This window comes from Labeo rohita, chromosome 7 (genome assembly GCF_022985175.1).
Source record: "Labeo rohita strain BAU-BD-2019 chromosome 7, IGBB_LRoh.1.0, whole genome shotgun sequence".
Lineage (NCBI taxonomy): Eukaryota > Metazoa > Chordata > Actinopteri > Cypriniformes > Cyprinidae > Labeo > Labeo rohita.
Genome location: NC_066875.1, coordinates 8,063,868 through 8,080,026, shown reverse-complemented (window position 1 = coordinate 8,080,026; position 16,159 = coordinate 8,063,868). Strand labels below are relative to the sequence as shown.

Genomic DNA, 16,159 nt, shown 5'->3' with positions numbered 1-16,159 from the left:
AAAAAAAAATCCACTTTCATTATTCTGCTTTCTTAAGATGTGTGTGTGAGAGAGAGAGTGAGTGTGTGTGTTTTTTCCTACAGGTTATCTTAAGGTTTTTTTTTCCCTCATCGTTTTAATGTTTAAGTTTTTACTTTTATTTATATTTAAAGAAACTATATATAAAAATGTGGCATTCAGTTGCTTTAAACAATGGTATAAAGCTATTCTAAACATCATTCGATGTAAATTGTGATAATCGTAATTAATAATCGCAATTACAATTTCAAGGGAATAATCGACAATTATGTTTTTGTGTCATAATCGTGCAGCCCTACTATGCATCTGTGTATCATTCTATCATTCTGTCTATCGTTCTATTGTTCTGTCGTTCTATATATCATTCTGTTATTCTGTCGTCCTATCATTCTGTTCTATCGTTTTATTATTCTGTCTGTTTGTCTGTCTATCGTTCTATCTATAGTTGCGTTGGTTGTTCTATCATTTTGTCTGTCTGTGTATCATTCTATCATTCTGTTCTTCGTTCTGTTGTTCTGTCATTCTATTATTCTGTTGTTGTATCGTTATGTTGTTCTATCTATCGTTCTGTTAGTCTGTCTGTCTATCTTCTGTCTTTCTATCATTCTATTGTTCTATCTATCTGTCTGTCTATTGGTGTCTTGTTCACTTGCTTTATCATCTTTATTTATATATTGGACAAAAAATGCAAAGAAGTTCAAGTAAGAGGAACAATATTGGACAAAAGTGAAAAGAAAGCATATGGGTGAAAAAAAATTTGGACTTGAACTTAGTTTCACATCTTCATTCTCACTGTTTGTTGTAGAATTCACTTTATGTTGTTACCTTGTGGGTTCCTGACCTATTTATTTCCAGTAGAAATGAAGGATACAACATAATATAAATGCAATACTGTATCATAAGAAAAAGAAGTTTGATAAAAGAATGAGTGTTAATTTGATATCTTTGTGGCATGAGATCTTAACCATGTCAGGCATGGAATAAAGCTGGATGGTGAACATTGCATGTGTAGCATTATTCATGTTTGGCTCTCTTTCAGGATGAATCTGGCACAGCGGACAGCAGTGGTCTTGATGACAGCTCTCAGGATCGCTTCATTGGACCCTTACCACGGGATGGGACTGTGGGCTGCAGCAGTGACTACAGCAGCCCCAGTTATTCGTACTCCTCCATACTCAACAAATCAGAGACAGGTAGCCCTCCTTTAACATGCAGTAGTCATGAAGATCATGCCAACTTTGCCACATAGATTTATTTGTCTTGTGTCTTCTGCGTTCAAGGTTACGTTGGTTTGGTTAACCAAGCAATGACCTGTTACCTGAACAGCCTCCTGCAGACGCTGTTCATGACTCCTGAGTTCAGGAACGCACTCTACAAGTAAGTAGTCTGTGTTTAGCTTCATAACTAGTTTATATGAACTTGATTTATGCAACAAGAGTTAAACATTAATACAAAAAATTGTTAAATCAGAGTGTGTGGTTCCTCCATATTTTGCATTCTTCGACTGTTACCTCCAACTGTGTCTCTAATGTTTCTGAACCAGTTGGGAGTTTGAGGAGTCTGAGGAGGATCCGGTCACCAGTATCCCGTACCAGCTCCAGAGGCTGTTTGTGCTTCTGCAGACCAGTAAGAAGCGTGCCATCGAGACCACGGATGTGACCCGCAGCTTTGGCTGGGACAGCAGTGAGGGTATGAGGCGTCATTTGAAGTCCCTTTGGGAAACTTTACCCACATTAGCACTGCTGATATCAGATAGCAGGAGGAGTCTTGATCACTGTGAAACTCTTTACCTGGTTTGTTTTGCAGCCTGGCAGCAGCATGACGTCCAGGAGCTTTGCAGAGTCATGTTTGATGCACTAGAGCAGAAGTGGAAACAGACCGAGCAGGTATGAGATGCAAGCCCCGCCTCCTCATCACATAATGTTAATCTCCAACCAATGAGAATTCTAGACTAGGACAAAAGACCCAGTGTTGAGTAATATAAAAAGAATTTTAGGCAGTTCCTAGTAGAGTTTTGTGTAGACAACAGCTGAGTCTGGGCTAGTGGGTTTTACCCATTCAGTGTGGGTTGGGTCAGGGGCCACGCACTGAATTCTGCAGATTTTCTACGCTGGTTTGCATATTTCTACACTCAGCTCATTGTTCTCTTCTAAGCTGGGGCTATAAGACTTTGTGGTCTTTGCGCCAATAACTTGGCAAAACTAGTCGTTCAGCTGATGTCTTAACCTCTTGTTTGGGATTTCTCTGAGGGGTCCGTAGTTTAAAGGGATAGTTCACCCAAAAATGAAAATTACCCCATGATTTACTCACCCTCGAGCCATCCTAGGTGTACACTACCAGTCAAAAGTTTCTGAACAGTAAGATTTTTTTATGTAGTTTTTTTTTTTTTCTGCTCTCTTCTGCTCACCAAGCCTGAATTTATTTGATCCAAGGTACAGCAAAAACAGTAAAATTTTGAAACATTTTTACTGTTTGAAATAACTGTTTTTTTATATTCGAGTAACTATTTGAATATATTTAAAAAATATCATTTATTCCTATGATTTCAAAGCTGAATTTTTAGCATCATTACTCCAGTCACATTTCCTTCCGAAATCATTCTAATATTCTGATTTGCTGCTCAAAAACATTAAATTAATAAATTATCAAAACACAATTATTATTGTGATGCTGAACACAGCTGAGAAGAATTGTTTCAGGTTTCTTTGATGAATAGCAAGTTATAAAGTTACATTATAAATGTCTTTATCATCACTTTTGATCAATTTAAAGCATCTTAGCTAAATAAAAGTACAGTGTATAATATAACAAAAGTGTTTTATTTCAGGTAAATGCTGATCTGATCTTTCTATTCATCAAAAAATTCTGAAAAAATGTACTGAACTGTTTAAATATTGATGATGATGATGATGATGATGATGATAATAATAATAATAATAATAGTAATGATAATAATAATAATAATAATAATAATAATAATTGTTTCTTGAACAGCAAATCAGCATATTAGAATGATTTCTAAAGGATCATGTGACACTGAAGACTGAAGTAATGATGCTGAAAATTTAGCTTTGATCACTGCAATAAATTATATTTTAAAATATATTCAAATAGAAAGCAGTTATTTTACATAGTAAAAATATTTTACAGTATTACTGATTTCCCTGTGTTTTGGATCAAATAAATGCAAGCTTGGTGAGCAGAAGAGACTTCTTTAAAAAACATAAAAAATCTTAAAAGAAAAATGTACTTGAAGTACTTAAAAGACGTACTTGTTTCTGTTGATGCACAAGATTGTCTTTGGTTCATTGTCTAATCATGCTGGTTTTGTACAAAGTTGTGGGGTTCATGTTATTCAAGTGCTGCTTTCATTAATGCACGGGACATACCGAAGATATTCTAAAATTCAGTGTTCAACTTTTCACCCAAATTATGCTAGTGGTATAAATTTGTACTTTTAAAAATGGTCCCAGACTGCTGGATCAACTGTAAATTTCATTTTGAATGTGTGGGTGTTTGCTGTTATTTTTTTTTTTTTGTGTTTAGTGGTGTATGCAAAGAGTTTTGATGTACTGTCTTTTGTTTTGTTTTTTCCAGGCTGACTTGATCAACCAGCTTTACCAGGGCAAACTGAAGGACTATGTGCGCTGTTTAGAGTGTGGCTATGAGAGCTGGAGGATTGACACGTACTTGGACATCCCTCTAGTCATCAGGCCCTTTGGGGCCAGCCAGGCTTTTGGCAGTGTGGTGCGTATGGCTGTCATTATGCTTAATTTTTGTAGCTGTTGCAGTATCACTAATTAGCAGATGCAATATTAAGCCTTTTTTAAGCTTTTAAAGTTTTTTACATTTTATTTTCTTTCATATGCCTACATAATTTACAGTTTGTTGATTTTAGCACTGGTTAAAATGAAAATATGATCATTGCTATTTGCTAACAATTACTATTGTACATTGGTCTTAAAAACAAACAAACAGAGTCCACAACCAGTCTGAATATAATATCATGTTTTAATATATTTTAAATTAATTATATAGTATTATGGTATTATTTATATTTTAAATAATTTATATGTTTTAGTTTTTCTTTTAATTGTATATGCTTCTGTCATTTTTAGCTGTAAATATTTCTGTTTAGTATTTTTATTTAGAAATCTCAAAAATCGTTAAATACCTAAACTAATTGTATTTCAGTTTGCTGCCAAGGCAGTTTAATCCAACATTTGGATTTTTGATCAGGTTATTTTATTGATTTATTTATTTATTTTTAGTTAATAAAAACAGTGTTGTTTTAGTTAACATTGACAGCACTGGTGCTAAATGTCAAATGCAAAGTCCAAATGAAAGCGGAGCAAAAAGACACTCTGATACAGTTGTTGTTTTAATAGTTCTTTAGTGGCAACCTCATTGAACTTTTGATCGTCATGTTTGTCCTCATTGTCCATGATTTTATGTCAAACAGGAAGAAGCCCTGCAAGCCTTCATCCAGCCTGAGACTCTCGATGGTCCCAACCAATACTTCTGTGAGCGCTGCAAAAAGAAATGTGATGCCCGCAAGGTGATTCAAATCACAGACGATGATTGTGAAGTCCTGTAGCACATTTCAGTTTCTGATGCAGTGTTGTTTTTGTCTCCAGGGCCTGAGATTCCTCCATTTCCCATACCTGCTGACTCTGCAGCTGAAACGCTTCGACTTTGATTACACCACTATGCATCGCATTAAACTCAATGACCGCATGACCTTCCCAGAGGAGCTGGACATGAGCCCCTTCATCGACGTCGAGGACGAGGTAAGATTCAGCTTTATGCTGTCTTTTCTTTGAGTGCTTGTATCCTTATTGAGTCAATAATTAATGATTAATCTCAGGTGATGAAATCAAGAAATCACAATGTTTGAATAGAAATATTAACAAATGTTAGAATTAGGCACTATGACAATATACCAATGATAGCGGTAAAGAGAAAAGAAAGATCCAACCGCATAGCCGTGTGACGCGCTCATATCACTAGGCACCATTCACACAGAATGCGCTTTTGTGTTGACAAAGATGCGACGTGGGCACTGGAATAGGAAAAACATGCAAGATGCGTGTGAATTTCTTTTAACTTGAGCGCTCCATTTTTAAAATGCCGCTTCATGCATGAGATGCTGCAAGAGACGCGAGTGCAACAGTCAAACGCATCTATGTTTACATAGAGAAAACAATGGAAAGCAGCACAATGTAATAAAAAACCTGTGAAGAGCTACTATTGTATGTCTGATCTTTCATGTTTGCATCATGGTGACAGTCTGAAAGCTGCTGTTCATTGTTTTTACAGAAGATTTATAGTAAAAGGAGAACTCCACTTCCAGAACAACAATCTACAAACAATTTACTCACCCCCTTGTCATCCAAGATGTTTATGTCTTTCTGTCTTAAGTCATAAAGCAATTATAGTTTTTGAGGAAAACATTTCAAGATTTTTCTCCATATAATGGACTTCATTGGTGCCCTGTTTTTGAACTTTTAAAATGCAGTTTAAATGCAGCTTCAAAAGGGATCTAAACGATCCCAGCCAAGGAAGAGGTTTCTTATCTAGCAAAAAACTCTTATTTCCTCCTGCAACTTCAGAATCGTCCGACATCGTTGTACCTTTTTTGTTTGTAAACAGTGTTTGACTTACTTGCTCTTCCTTAGTCTTTGCATGTAAACACTGGGTCTGTACACTGTGTGCAGAATTATTAGGCGAGTTGATAATCTGGTCATATTTTTTTTACCAAGCACATTTTACCAATTCCAAACCACAACAATCTTAATAACTACTATTAATTTTGTATTTAATCATTTGTAAGTGATATATAACTGTCTGTGAAGGCTGGAAGTGAAAAACTCCTTATATTCAGGTGTGCATAATTATTAGGCATGTTTTCTTTTACAGATAAAATGAGCCAAAAAAGATATTTAACCCAGACTGAAAAGTCCAAATTATTAAATGCCCATGAGAAGAATGCAATACAAATTCATTGCAAGAATTTGCAAAGTTAAGGCTTGACCATTGGACAGCAAAATGCTTGTTGAGTCTGCATGGTCAGAAAAAACAGGTGGAGAAGAAAAGATGCATGTTAACTGCAAAAGAATTAGGAATTAAGGTGAAGAATTAGGTGTGACACCATCAGGAACCGTTTAGTCTCCAGCGCCACCATTTTCCAGAACTGCAACCTACCTGGAGTCTTCAGAAGTACAATGTGTCAGGTTCTCAGAGACTTTGCTTGGTAAAAAATTCCTTAAAAAATGCCCCTGACTTAATAAGAATAACAAGCTGACGTGTTGTGAAATACATGAAGACAGTTTTTTTTTTTTTTTTTTTTATAGGCTTTATAGACAGATAAAGAAAAGTCAAAGCGGTAGGATTTGAAGTTGTACTGCCAGATCTGAGAGGTTGTAAGTGCCGACTTGACGTTGTATAGCGAAACTAAAGTAAAGTGCAAAAGTAAATATGTCGTACACATTTGTGTCTGTCATTTTATTTATGTGAATGTCATTTTATGCATTTGTAGCTATTAATTTACAACTTTGAATTCGAAACAGGAGTGTTTTGATTATTGTCTGTGTGTGCAAATCGAAAGATTACATTTTTCGGATAAGAGCTGTGAGTGCGGATTTCAACTTACAAATACAAATATTAATATGAGAAGTTCTCACATTCAGATCAACAAGCACTCGAGTTTTGCTACGGTCTTCCCTTCATACTAGCCAAGAACAGACTTCTTGATTAGTGTGATTTGTTAGTGTAATACTTTTTGAGCATTCTTTTGTGTATTCTTTTGCACACTGCCATTGTTTTTTTTAACACAAGAACATTAATCACATATTTCGACTCTGCAGAAATCACCTCAGACAGAGAGCTGCACTGACAGTGGGGCAGAGAATGAAGGAAGCTGCCACAGTGACCAGATGAGCAATGATTTCTCTACGGATGATGCTGTGGACGAGGGCATCTGTCTGGACAATGCTAGCAGTGCAGAGCGGGTGCTCAAACCAAAGGTTACCTCATATCCTCTCTGAACCCAAACGTTGAAGTGCTGTATTGAGCTCTGGAAGATAAAAGATGAACATGCTTTTTCTTGTGTCTTTTATAGAGCTCCTTGACCTTTGAACTCTTCTCGGTCATGGTGCATTCTGGGAGTGCTGCAGGTGGGCACTACTATGCCTGCATTAAGTCCTTCAGTGACAGCCAGTGGTATAGCTTCAATGACCAGCACGTCAGCAAGGTCAGTTAGCTTGCATCAGTCTTAGAGGAATAGTTTGCACAGAAATTAAAATATTGGGTCTCACTCACTAATAATTGTGTGGGTTATTCATATCTATACACACAGGAGAACTTATCATGAAAAAATTTCACCATATTCTAAAGTAAATGAAAGTGTTCTAAATGAGTGACCACGTGTCCAGTATTGATATGCCGAAATCTGAATACTGTGTTTGGAAAGGAAATTATGTGTACTACGGAACCCCTAAAGGGAATAAATATGAAAAATGTATGTCAGTGCTTTCTCTCACAATTATATTGTTGGGTAATTATACTGTGTATTAATTGCGGGAATCAGGGAGCCGCTGTTAATATGCGGTGCATTGAAATCACTTTTGAATGCATGCTTGTATTTTTCTTTCACTTTCAAGATTTGTGATCACATGTACTCTGTATATTACAGAGTGCCAGTAGTTACCACACAGTTTTTTTTAAATGAAGTCTCTTCTGCTCACCAAGCATGCATTTATTTGATCCAAAGTACAGCAAAAACAGTAAAATTTTGAATTATTTTACCATTTAAAATAACTGCTTTCTATTTGATTTATTAAATTATGTAATTTATTCCTGTGATTTCAAAGCTTAATTTTTAGAAAAATTCCTGCTCAAAAACGTTTATATATATTATGTTGAAAACAGCTGAGTGGATTTTTTTTTCAGGTTTCTTTGAGGAATAGAAAGTTCATAAGAACAGCATTTATCTGAAATAGAAATCTTTTGTAACATTATAAATGTCTTTATCATCGCTTTTGATCAATTTAAAGCATCTTTGCTAAAATAAAAAAGTATTAATTTCTGTTATTTAGAAAAAAAAAATACTGATATAGCTTTTGAATGGTAAAGCTTTTTATTTCAGATAAATGCCAATATCTGGATCTTTCTATTTGGTCCTTAAAAAAAAGTACTCAACTGTTTTAAATATTGATAATAATAGTAAATGTTTCTTGAACAGCAAATCAACATATTAGAATGATTTCTGAAGACACTGAAGACTGGAGTAATGATGATAAAATTTAGCTTTGATCACAGAAATAAATTACATTTTAAAGTATATTCAAATAGAAAGCAAGTTTTTGCTGTACTTTGGATCAAATAAATGCAGGCTTGATGATGAAAAGAGACTTCTTTAAAAACATTAAAAAAATCTTACTGTTCAAAAACTTTTGACTGGTAGTGTATCTAAAATAAAAATATATAAAATCTACATGAATTTACATTTTTGTTTGCACAGAACGAAAGAAAATTTTACAGGGTTTGGAGGGTTATAATACAGAATGTAATTTGTGTTATTGCCATCATGTGTGCATCCCAGATCACGCAGGATGACATCCGGAAGACATATGGCGGATCCTCAGGGAGCAGAGGCTATTACTCCAGTGCCTTTGCCAGGTGTGTGAAGCCTCCTAGTCCTACATTTGTGATCTTTTAAATGCCAAAAAAGACCCTTATAAAACACATTATCTTCTACTTTTGCTTCCCAACAGCTCTACAAATGCATATATGCTCATGTACAGACTAAAAGACCCCTCCAGGAATGCAAGTAAGTGGAAATTTGCATGGATTGGATGTTGCAAATTTAATTATTTATTCATTTTCTCAGTATCAAAAAAACATTCCCAGGCATCCCTGTCCCTCTCTGAGTTTCTGGAATTGAATGGACTCTTTGTGTTTGCAGAATTTTTGGAAGTGGAGGATTTCCCAGAGCACATAAAGAGACTGGTGCAGCGAGAGAAAGAGTCTGAAGAACAGGAGAAGAGGCAGAGAGAGATTGAGCGCAACACATGCAAGGTAAACTACGTGACGAGACTTGGGCTCTGTTCCAAACTCTAACGAGCTGCCTACCTAGATAGCATTTTAGGCATCACAGGTGCACTTTTAATGCAATAGCTGTTCCAAGTAGTTCGCAGCATCATTTAACCTAAATATTAGATATCTGAAGAATATAATTTAAGGCATACATATGTTAAGCAGTTACAGAATGCTTTGCTACAAAAAATGTTATGGTGGTGAGGGCCAATTACTGAAGACCTGCATGGACAGAGAATAGAGCCTTATTATTCTTTCCTTTTCCATTAGATCAAGCTCTTCTGCATGCATCCAGTGAAGATGATGATGATGGAGAATAAGCTAGAGGTTCACAAGGACAAAACTCTCAGAGAAGCAACAGAAATGGCGTACAAGGTGAGCAAGTCCAGTCTATGTTCTCTGCATCGGATCATCTTAAGTCTCTCAATTTATCACTGATTGTTTCCTTGTGTTTGTCTGTGTGCATTGTGTGATTGTCCTCTGGGTGATCAGCTGATGGATCTTGAGGGAGTGGTGCCACTGGACTGCTGTCGATTGGTCAAATATGACGAGTTTCACGAATATCTCGAACGTTCGTATGAAGGTGAGGAAGACATGCCCATGGGTCTGCTACTCGGCGGGGTCAAGTCTTCATACATGTTTGACCTGCTCCTGGAGATCCGCAGGCCTGACCAAGTGTTCCAACCCTACAAACCTGGAGGTATCTACTGAGCAGAACATTTGCAATATACTCTGACTAAATATCAGCGACATTATTGCATCATCATTTTGCAGTCCTTTGATTTCGAAGATTTTTCTTAATGGTTGACCAGATGTCCTTTCAAAACGGCTTCACTGTCAGCTGCTGACTATGTTTGTGTGTTTATTTCAGAGGTGATGGTGAAGGTCCACGTTGTGGATCTTAAGAGCGAGTCTATTGCTGCTCCAGTCAGTGTCAGGGCTTATCTCAATCAAACTATTACAGAGTTTAAGCAACTCATTGCACAGGTACAGAATCTCATTTTTTGAGTGAATACACTGATTAAACTATAATGGGCAATTTTCATGAATAGGGTAAAAATTGTGATTTGCGATGAGCACCTAAGTCCAGTGTTGTTTAGAAAAAGAACAATTAGATATGTTAGATAAACTGCTGTCCAACACTAAATTATTATAGTGTTAAAATCCCCACAATACAGTCTTAAAGTTTTTTTTTTTTTTTTTTTTTTTTTTGTTGTTGTTGTTGAATTAACAAAGCTACCCTTTTCCACTTAAAGGCGAAATCTGAAATCCTTGACTTTTTTTTTTATATTTTCATGTATGTTTTTAAAAATATTTTATTTGTGTTTAATGTATATTTGTATATTTAATTTGTTTGTTAATATTTATCTTAATTTTATCGTTGAATAAACACATGCCAAATATATATTTTAGGGAGTTTAAAGCACTGTTTTCTTTATTTGTGAAAAGTGCCAAAAATTGTTGAAACGGATGTCTGCTTACCTCTTGTCACCTGGTTGTGTGTTCTCAGGCCACCGGGCTTTGTGCGGAGACGATGCGTGTCGTCTTAGAGCGCTGCTATAATGACCTTCGGCTTCTTTACGTGCCCAACAAGACTCTGAAAGCAGAGGGTTTCTTCAGGAGTAACAAGGTTCACTTGCATAACACTTATTTTAATGGCTCTTGTCTAAGTGAGCTGCCTCACTGTCTACACAGGCAGCTGTCCTGTAAGGCATCATCCTGACAAAGTAGAACATGACTACAGTATTTCGTAAACAGTTTATGATCATGCGTGGCATACAATTATTGCTCCTCCAATAAGGTATACAAGAGATTTGATTATCCCTCTTATTATATACACTAAGCACAAAATATGACACTCAAAAATATTTGCTAAAATAGTCCTTTTTTAATTATGAAACATTTCTGGATTTTTTTTTTTCAGAGCCCATTGCAGTGCATTGTGGTATTGAATATATATGTAATCCATTACCAAAAAAAGTGTACTTGAAGTTAATTTTAGGTAGAAGTGTACTCATAGTATAGATGTAATTGTACTATTTCAGTACTTCTTGGGACTAAATTGGCCCACTTTAGTTTTGCTGTAAGAGTAGTTTAACTGTAGAAGTCCTGCCTTAGCACATGCCAATTTTTTGTGATCTTTAGCTGACCTACTTTTTTGAAAGGCTTTCACATTCCTTCCTTGCCTGTGCCTTACAATTCTGTTCCAAAACCTAGAAAACCAAGTTTCACAAGTGTTTTAGATTCTTGTTAAAGGGGTCCTATTAAGCTTTTTCACTTTTTGAATTTTAGTCAGTGTGTGGTGTGTATGTCTGGGCATAAAAAAAGATCTACAGAGTTACACATCTCAAAGTCCACTCCAAAGGGAGATATTTCATTTACAAAAAAATCCCTTTTCAAGAACTACAACAAACAGCTCCTTTGGACTACAGCGTTTGTTTTCTGGGTGTTGTGGTGTCACAGCGTGGTCCATTAGAATATCATTAAAATAAATCCTATGGAAATTCGAATGGTTGGGGCGTTGGTAGGGACGTGATGCAATCCGGATGCCGTGCGGTGCGGCAGGTATAAACACAAGCACTGACTAGAGTGGCCGCGATCAGCTCTGGTGGCCGTGTCGCATCCTTAACGCACCATAGACGTGTACAGTGTGTGGTAAGAGATTTATTTATCATACAGTGTAGATAGCTTCACTTACAACGTCAGTGTTTTTTTTAAAATGCATAAACTTGCAATAGACTAGGCTAGGCTAATCAGTGATGATATTCTTTGATAATGTCAATGTTCTTTGCTCGTTTTCTGTAGCTGCTTTTTCAATAACTAAAGGGAATGTAAGCATTGTAGTTAGTAACTTACAATGTTTTTATTCGATTGTCATGTTAAATACAAATTAAGTCATATTAAAATAAAGGCGTCCTGTAGCAAATCTATGTGTTTTTGTAAGAAAATATTTATATTTAAAATTTAAGAATCACTTTAATCTAGCTTGCGCCAACAGTTGTACATGGAACTTGCTGCTTTGGCAAGGGGCATGGCAGTACTGAAACACCATCTAAGCTGTTCGACAATCACAACGGACTGGGACAGCTAACCAATCACAACACGTTTCGTTCTCGGAAGGTGGGCCTTTTTCAAAGCCGGTACTAATCAAGCCATTAGTGCCAGGCTGGGAAGAAAGGTATTGTAATAATGTAAATTATGTGTTAAAAAAAAAAGGCGTTTTTCGAACCATCAAGCATGAGGGCATGTTCTTCCACAGCCCCAAAATAAAATCAGGACTTTGTAAAAGAGCTTAATAGGACCCCTTTAAAAGAAAGATTTTTGCTGCATTTTCCTTTGCTTGTTTCGATAAGATTGTCTTGTTTATCCTCAGGTTTTCGTAGAGAGCTCAGACTCAACAGACCATCAGGCCGTTTTCACTGACTCTATTTTGTGGAAGCTCCTGGATCGGCACGGAAACACAATCAGACTGTTTGTCTCCTTGCCCGAACAGTCACCAGGCTCTTTGGCCAACAGAACTAGTTGCCCCAAAGCTAGCGCTGACTCTGAGGACTCTTTTGATGGGGCGAAGGGCAGCAGGAAGTCAGTGGAGGCCATTCTCGAAGAGAGCACGGAGAAGCTGAAGAACCTTTCTTTACAACAGCAACAGCAACAACAGCAGCATCAGCAGCAATCGTCCAGCACCAGTGACAGTCAGAAGAGCTCAGAACACAGCGACTTCGAGCACATAGAGTCACCAGCACAGGACACAGATGCTGCCTCGCAGCCTTCCCAGACAGAGAACTGCACACGGGTCGCCTCGGACACGGAGAACCAGTTCCCCTCTGAGGAACGCTCAGACTCGGACGTCAATAACGACCGCAGCACCAGCTCTGTGGACAGTGACATCCTGAGCTCCAGCCACAGCAGCGACACGCTGTGTAACGCGGACAGCGGCCCACTGCCGCTAGCTAACGGCCTTGACTCGCACAGTATCACCAGCAGCCGGCGCTCCAAAGCACACGAGGGGAAGAAGGAGACGTGGGACACGGCAGAAGAGGACTCAGGCACGGACAGCGAATACGATGAGAACGGCAAAAGCAAAGCTGACGCCCAGTACCTGTACTTCAAAGCAGAGCCATTCTCTCAAGAGGATGGATCTGGAGAAGGACAGAAATGTAAAGTGTTATTTATTGTTTTATTTGGGAGAATTTAGGATTAGATTTTAAATGAACAGTTTAGTCTGAAATGGCAGGACATGTGTTTTTGTCATTAAATCGCAGGATTTTATTTTGATATCATGCATATAATGTAGAACATATATTTATTTGGCAAACCACAGGTTAAAACCGATAACCATAAAAATGCTTAATATCAGCGCTGATAATTGTCCAAGGTAAAACTTGATGGTTTGATGTTAAAATTTACACTGAAATGTCAGTAGTTTTATAGCTTGCTGTAAAATAAAATAAAATTATTGATATTGTTTAATTAAAATCCTGCATTTTACTTAACAGTAGTATTATTAAAATGTATTAGTATAAATTTCCAATACTGAATTTATCCAGTATTACCCAAATCGTTCATCCTTAAGTGGAAGTTTTCCACTAGTGGTTGACTGATATGTGTTTTTCAGGGCCGGGGCCAATACCAGATCAAGTAGACCAATAACCAGTATTTTCAACCGATATATATATCTGATGTAAAAATGAAAATGAATGTGAAAATTAAGGATAACAAGGGCTCTGACAAAAACTTTCTTTAAATGCTTTAAGTTATTTTATTGGCAAATCATTTTTGGAATTGACCAATGTTGACAACCATAAAAATGCTAAATATCAGCACCGATAATCGGCCAAGGTAAAAATTGATGTTTTAATGTTCAAATTTAGACTGAAATATCAGTAATTTTATAGCTGGCTGTAAAACTAAATAAAATTATTGATATTAATTAATTTCCTGAATTTTACTGAACAATATTATTATTGTAATTTAATAGTATAAATTTCCAATACTGCATTTATCAAGTATTTCCCATATCATTCATCCCTAAGTAGGTTTTTTACACTAGGGGTTGACTGATGTGTTTTTCAGGGCCGATACCGATTACAGATCAAGTAGACCGATAACTAATATTTTGAACCGATATATACTGTATGTCTGGTGTAAAAATTAAAATTTATGTCAAAATTAAGAATAACAAGGGCTCTGACAAAAACGTTCTTTAAATGCTTTAAATTATTTTATCGTCAAATCGGTTTTGAAAATTACCAATACTGATAACCATAAAATACTTAGTGTTCAGTTACTTAGTCATTTGGCTGGAAACCTGTTTAAAAACAGTTTGGGTTTAAATTCTAAGGAATTCTAATGATGATTTGATGCTGTTTATCAGATGTTAAAACCAAAGTATGACATGATTAAAAAAAAAAAAACTGTTAAACTAAAGTCAATAGCAGTTAAACTAAATAAACTAAACTAAAATCTGTTTCTGTTGGACATATATTTTAGTAAACAAGTTAATGTTGCTGTTGTGATTGTTTCAGGTTTACTTGTCCATGTTGACAAGAGGATCACACTGGCAGCATTCAAACAGAATCTTGAGCCGTTTGTTGGCGTCCCCTCCACTCAGTTTAAGGTCTTCCGGGTTTATGCCAACAACCAGGAGTTTGAGAGTGTACGGCTCAATGAAACGCTCTCCTCTTTCTCTGATGACAACAAGGTAAGATTCTAAATTTACTTTATCCTATCCTAGATTGACATGACTTGGGTTATTTTTGCAATGCACAGAAGTGACACACTGAATGCTCTGCTGTCGAACAGATCACAATTCGACTGGGACGTGCACTGAAGAAAGGAGAATACAGGGTGAAGGTGTACCAGCTGCTAGTCAATGACCCAGAGGTGAGAAACAAAAAGTTTGGAAATGGATGAGCATTTAGTTTATTCTGCAGTGGAATGAGTATTCTTAAACTGACCAAAAAAGATGCTTGTGCACATGTAACATTTATTTTGTTTTGACAGCCTTGTAAGTTCCTTTTGGACACTGTGTTCGCTAAGGGCATGACTGTTCGGCAGTCTAAGGAGGAGTTGCTGCCTCAACTTAAAGACCAGTGCAAACTGGACCTCAGTATAGATAGGTAAGGCCATATCAAACATTTTTGATTTTTCCTTCTACAGCCCCTGAAGTACTCACGGTGAAGTTGCTCTTTGCAACAAAAATGACAGCCATAAGAAAACAAAAGTTAAAAGCATCTGATCACAGAGATGTGGATATGTTTACCCGAGCTCTGCAGTTTTTGGCACTCCAGTCAAGTCACGTTGCATTTATTTATATAGCACTTTATGTAATAGATTGCAGGGGCAATCAGTTAAAGTTCCCAGAAGTCCGGTCTCTAAATTTCCTTCCCAGCAGCCCAGCAGAGGTCCGGACAATACTTTTTTGAAATGGTTATAAATTTTGATCTGGGCACCAGTAGTACTTAAAAAAATAAAACATATAAATAAATAAACAGTCAAAATAGTCTTCCAGGCCCGAGCGCCAAAGCAGTTCCAAGCCAGGCTCCTAAACTAGACTTCAGTCCACTATTTGAGGACCCCTTTTTTTAAAGGGATAGTTCACCCAAAAATGGAAATTACCCTATGATTTACTCGCCCTCAAGCCATTATATGTGTATATGACTTTCTTCTTTCAGACAAATACAATCAGAGTTATATTAAAAAATATCCTGGCTTGTCCAAACTTTATAAAGGCAGTGAATGGATGTTAAGATTTTAAAGCCCAAAAAAGTGCTCAAGGGGTTAATAAAGGCCTTCTAATGTGATTTAAAACTATAAACCGTGATCTCTTGCTTCCAACAGCTGTCATACATGCATACATGAGAGAGAGCAATAGAAACACATGTGAAGAAGTGAACTGTTTTAGCTATACTCTACATTTTACTAGTCTTAAAATGGTGTGTTCATGTGTATATCCATGATGCTTTAACATGGCTAAAGTCATATTCATCACTTCTCCTCAAGCAGTTTTACAGTGTTTCTTAAATATATATATATGAAGAGTTCA

At 36.6% G+C, this 16,159-nt stretch overlaps 1 protein-coding gene across 2 annotated transcripts in view; it reads left to right on the top strand.

Moving 5' to 3' along the window:
* usp47 (ubiquitin specific peptidase 47) overlaps window positions 1-16,159 on the top strand; it is a 37,284-nt gene that overhangs the window by 15,015 nt on the left and 6,110 nt on the right. For both annotated transcript variants that reach the window (XM_051114748.1, XM_051114749.1), the window contains exons 4-23: window positions 1,058-1,211; window positions 1,299-1,395; window positions 1,562-1,707; window positions 1,825-1,904; window positions 3,616-3,765; window positions 4,481-4,576; window positions 4,656-4,808; window positions 6,885-7,043; window positions 7,139-7,270; window positions 8,621-8,697; window positions 8,793-8,848; window positions 8,984-9,096; window positions 9,385-9,489; window positions 9,607-9,814; window positions 9,986-10,101; window positions 10,625-10,744; window positions 12,488-13,271; window positions 14,640-14,815; window positions 14,917-14,997; window positions 15,118-15,233. In XM_051114748.1, coding sequence (XP_050970705.1) covers window positions 1,058-1,211; window positions 1,299-1,395; window positions 1,562-1,707; window positions 1,825-1,904; window positions 3,616-3,765; window positions 4,481-4,576; window positions 4,656-4,808; window positions 6,885-7,043; window positions 7,139-7,270; window positions 8,621-8,697; window positions 8,793-8,848; window positions 8,984-9,096; window positions 9,385-9,489; window positions 9,607-9,814; window positions 9,986-10,101; window positions 10,625-10,744; window positions 12,488-13,271; window positions 14,640-14,815; window positions 14,917-14,997; window positions 15,118-15,233 — 3,119 coding nt within the window. The remainder of the gene's footprint in view (window positions 1-1,057; window positions 1,212-1,298; window positions 1,396-1,561; window positions 1,708-1,824; window positions 1,905-3,615; window positions 3,766-4,480; window positions 4,577-4,655; window positions 4,809-6,884; window positions 7,044-7,138; window positions 7,271-8,620; window positions 8,698-8,792; window positions 8,849-8,983; window positions 9,097-9,384; window positions 9,490-9,606; window positions 9,815-9,985; window positions 10,102-10,624; window positions 10,745-12,487; window positions 13,272-14,639; window positions 14,816-14,916; window positions 14,998-15,117; window positions 15,234-16,159) is intronic.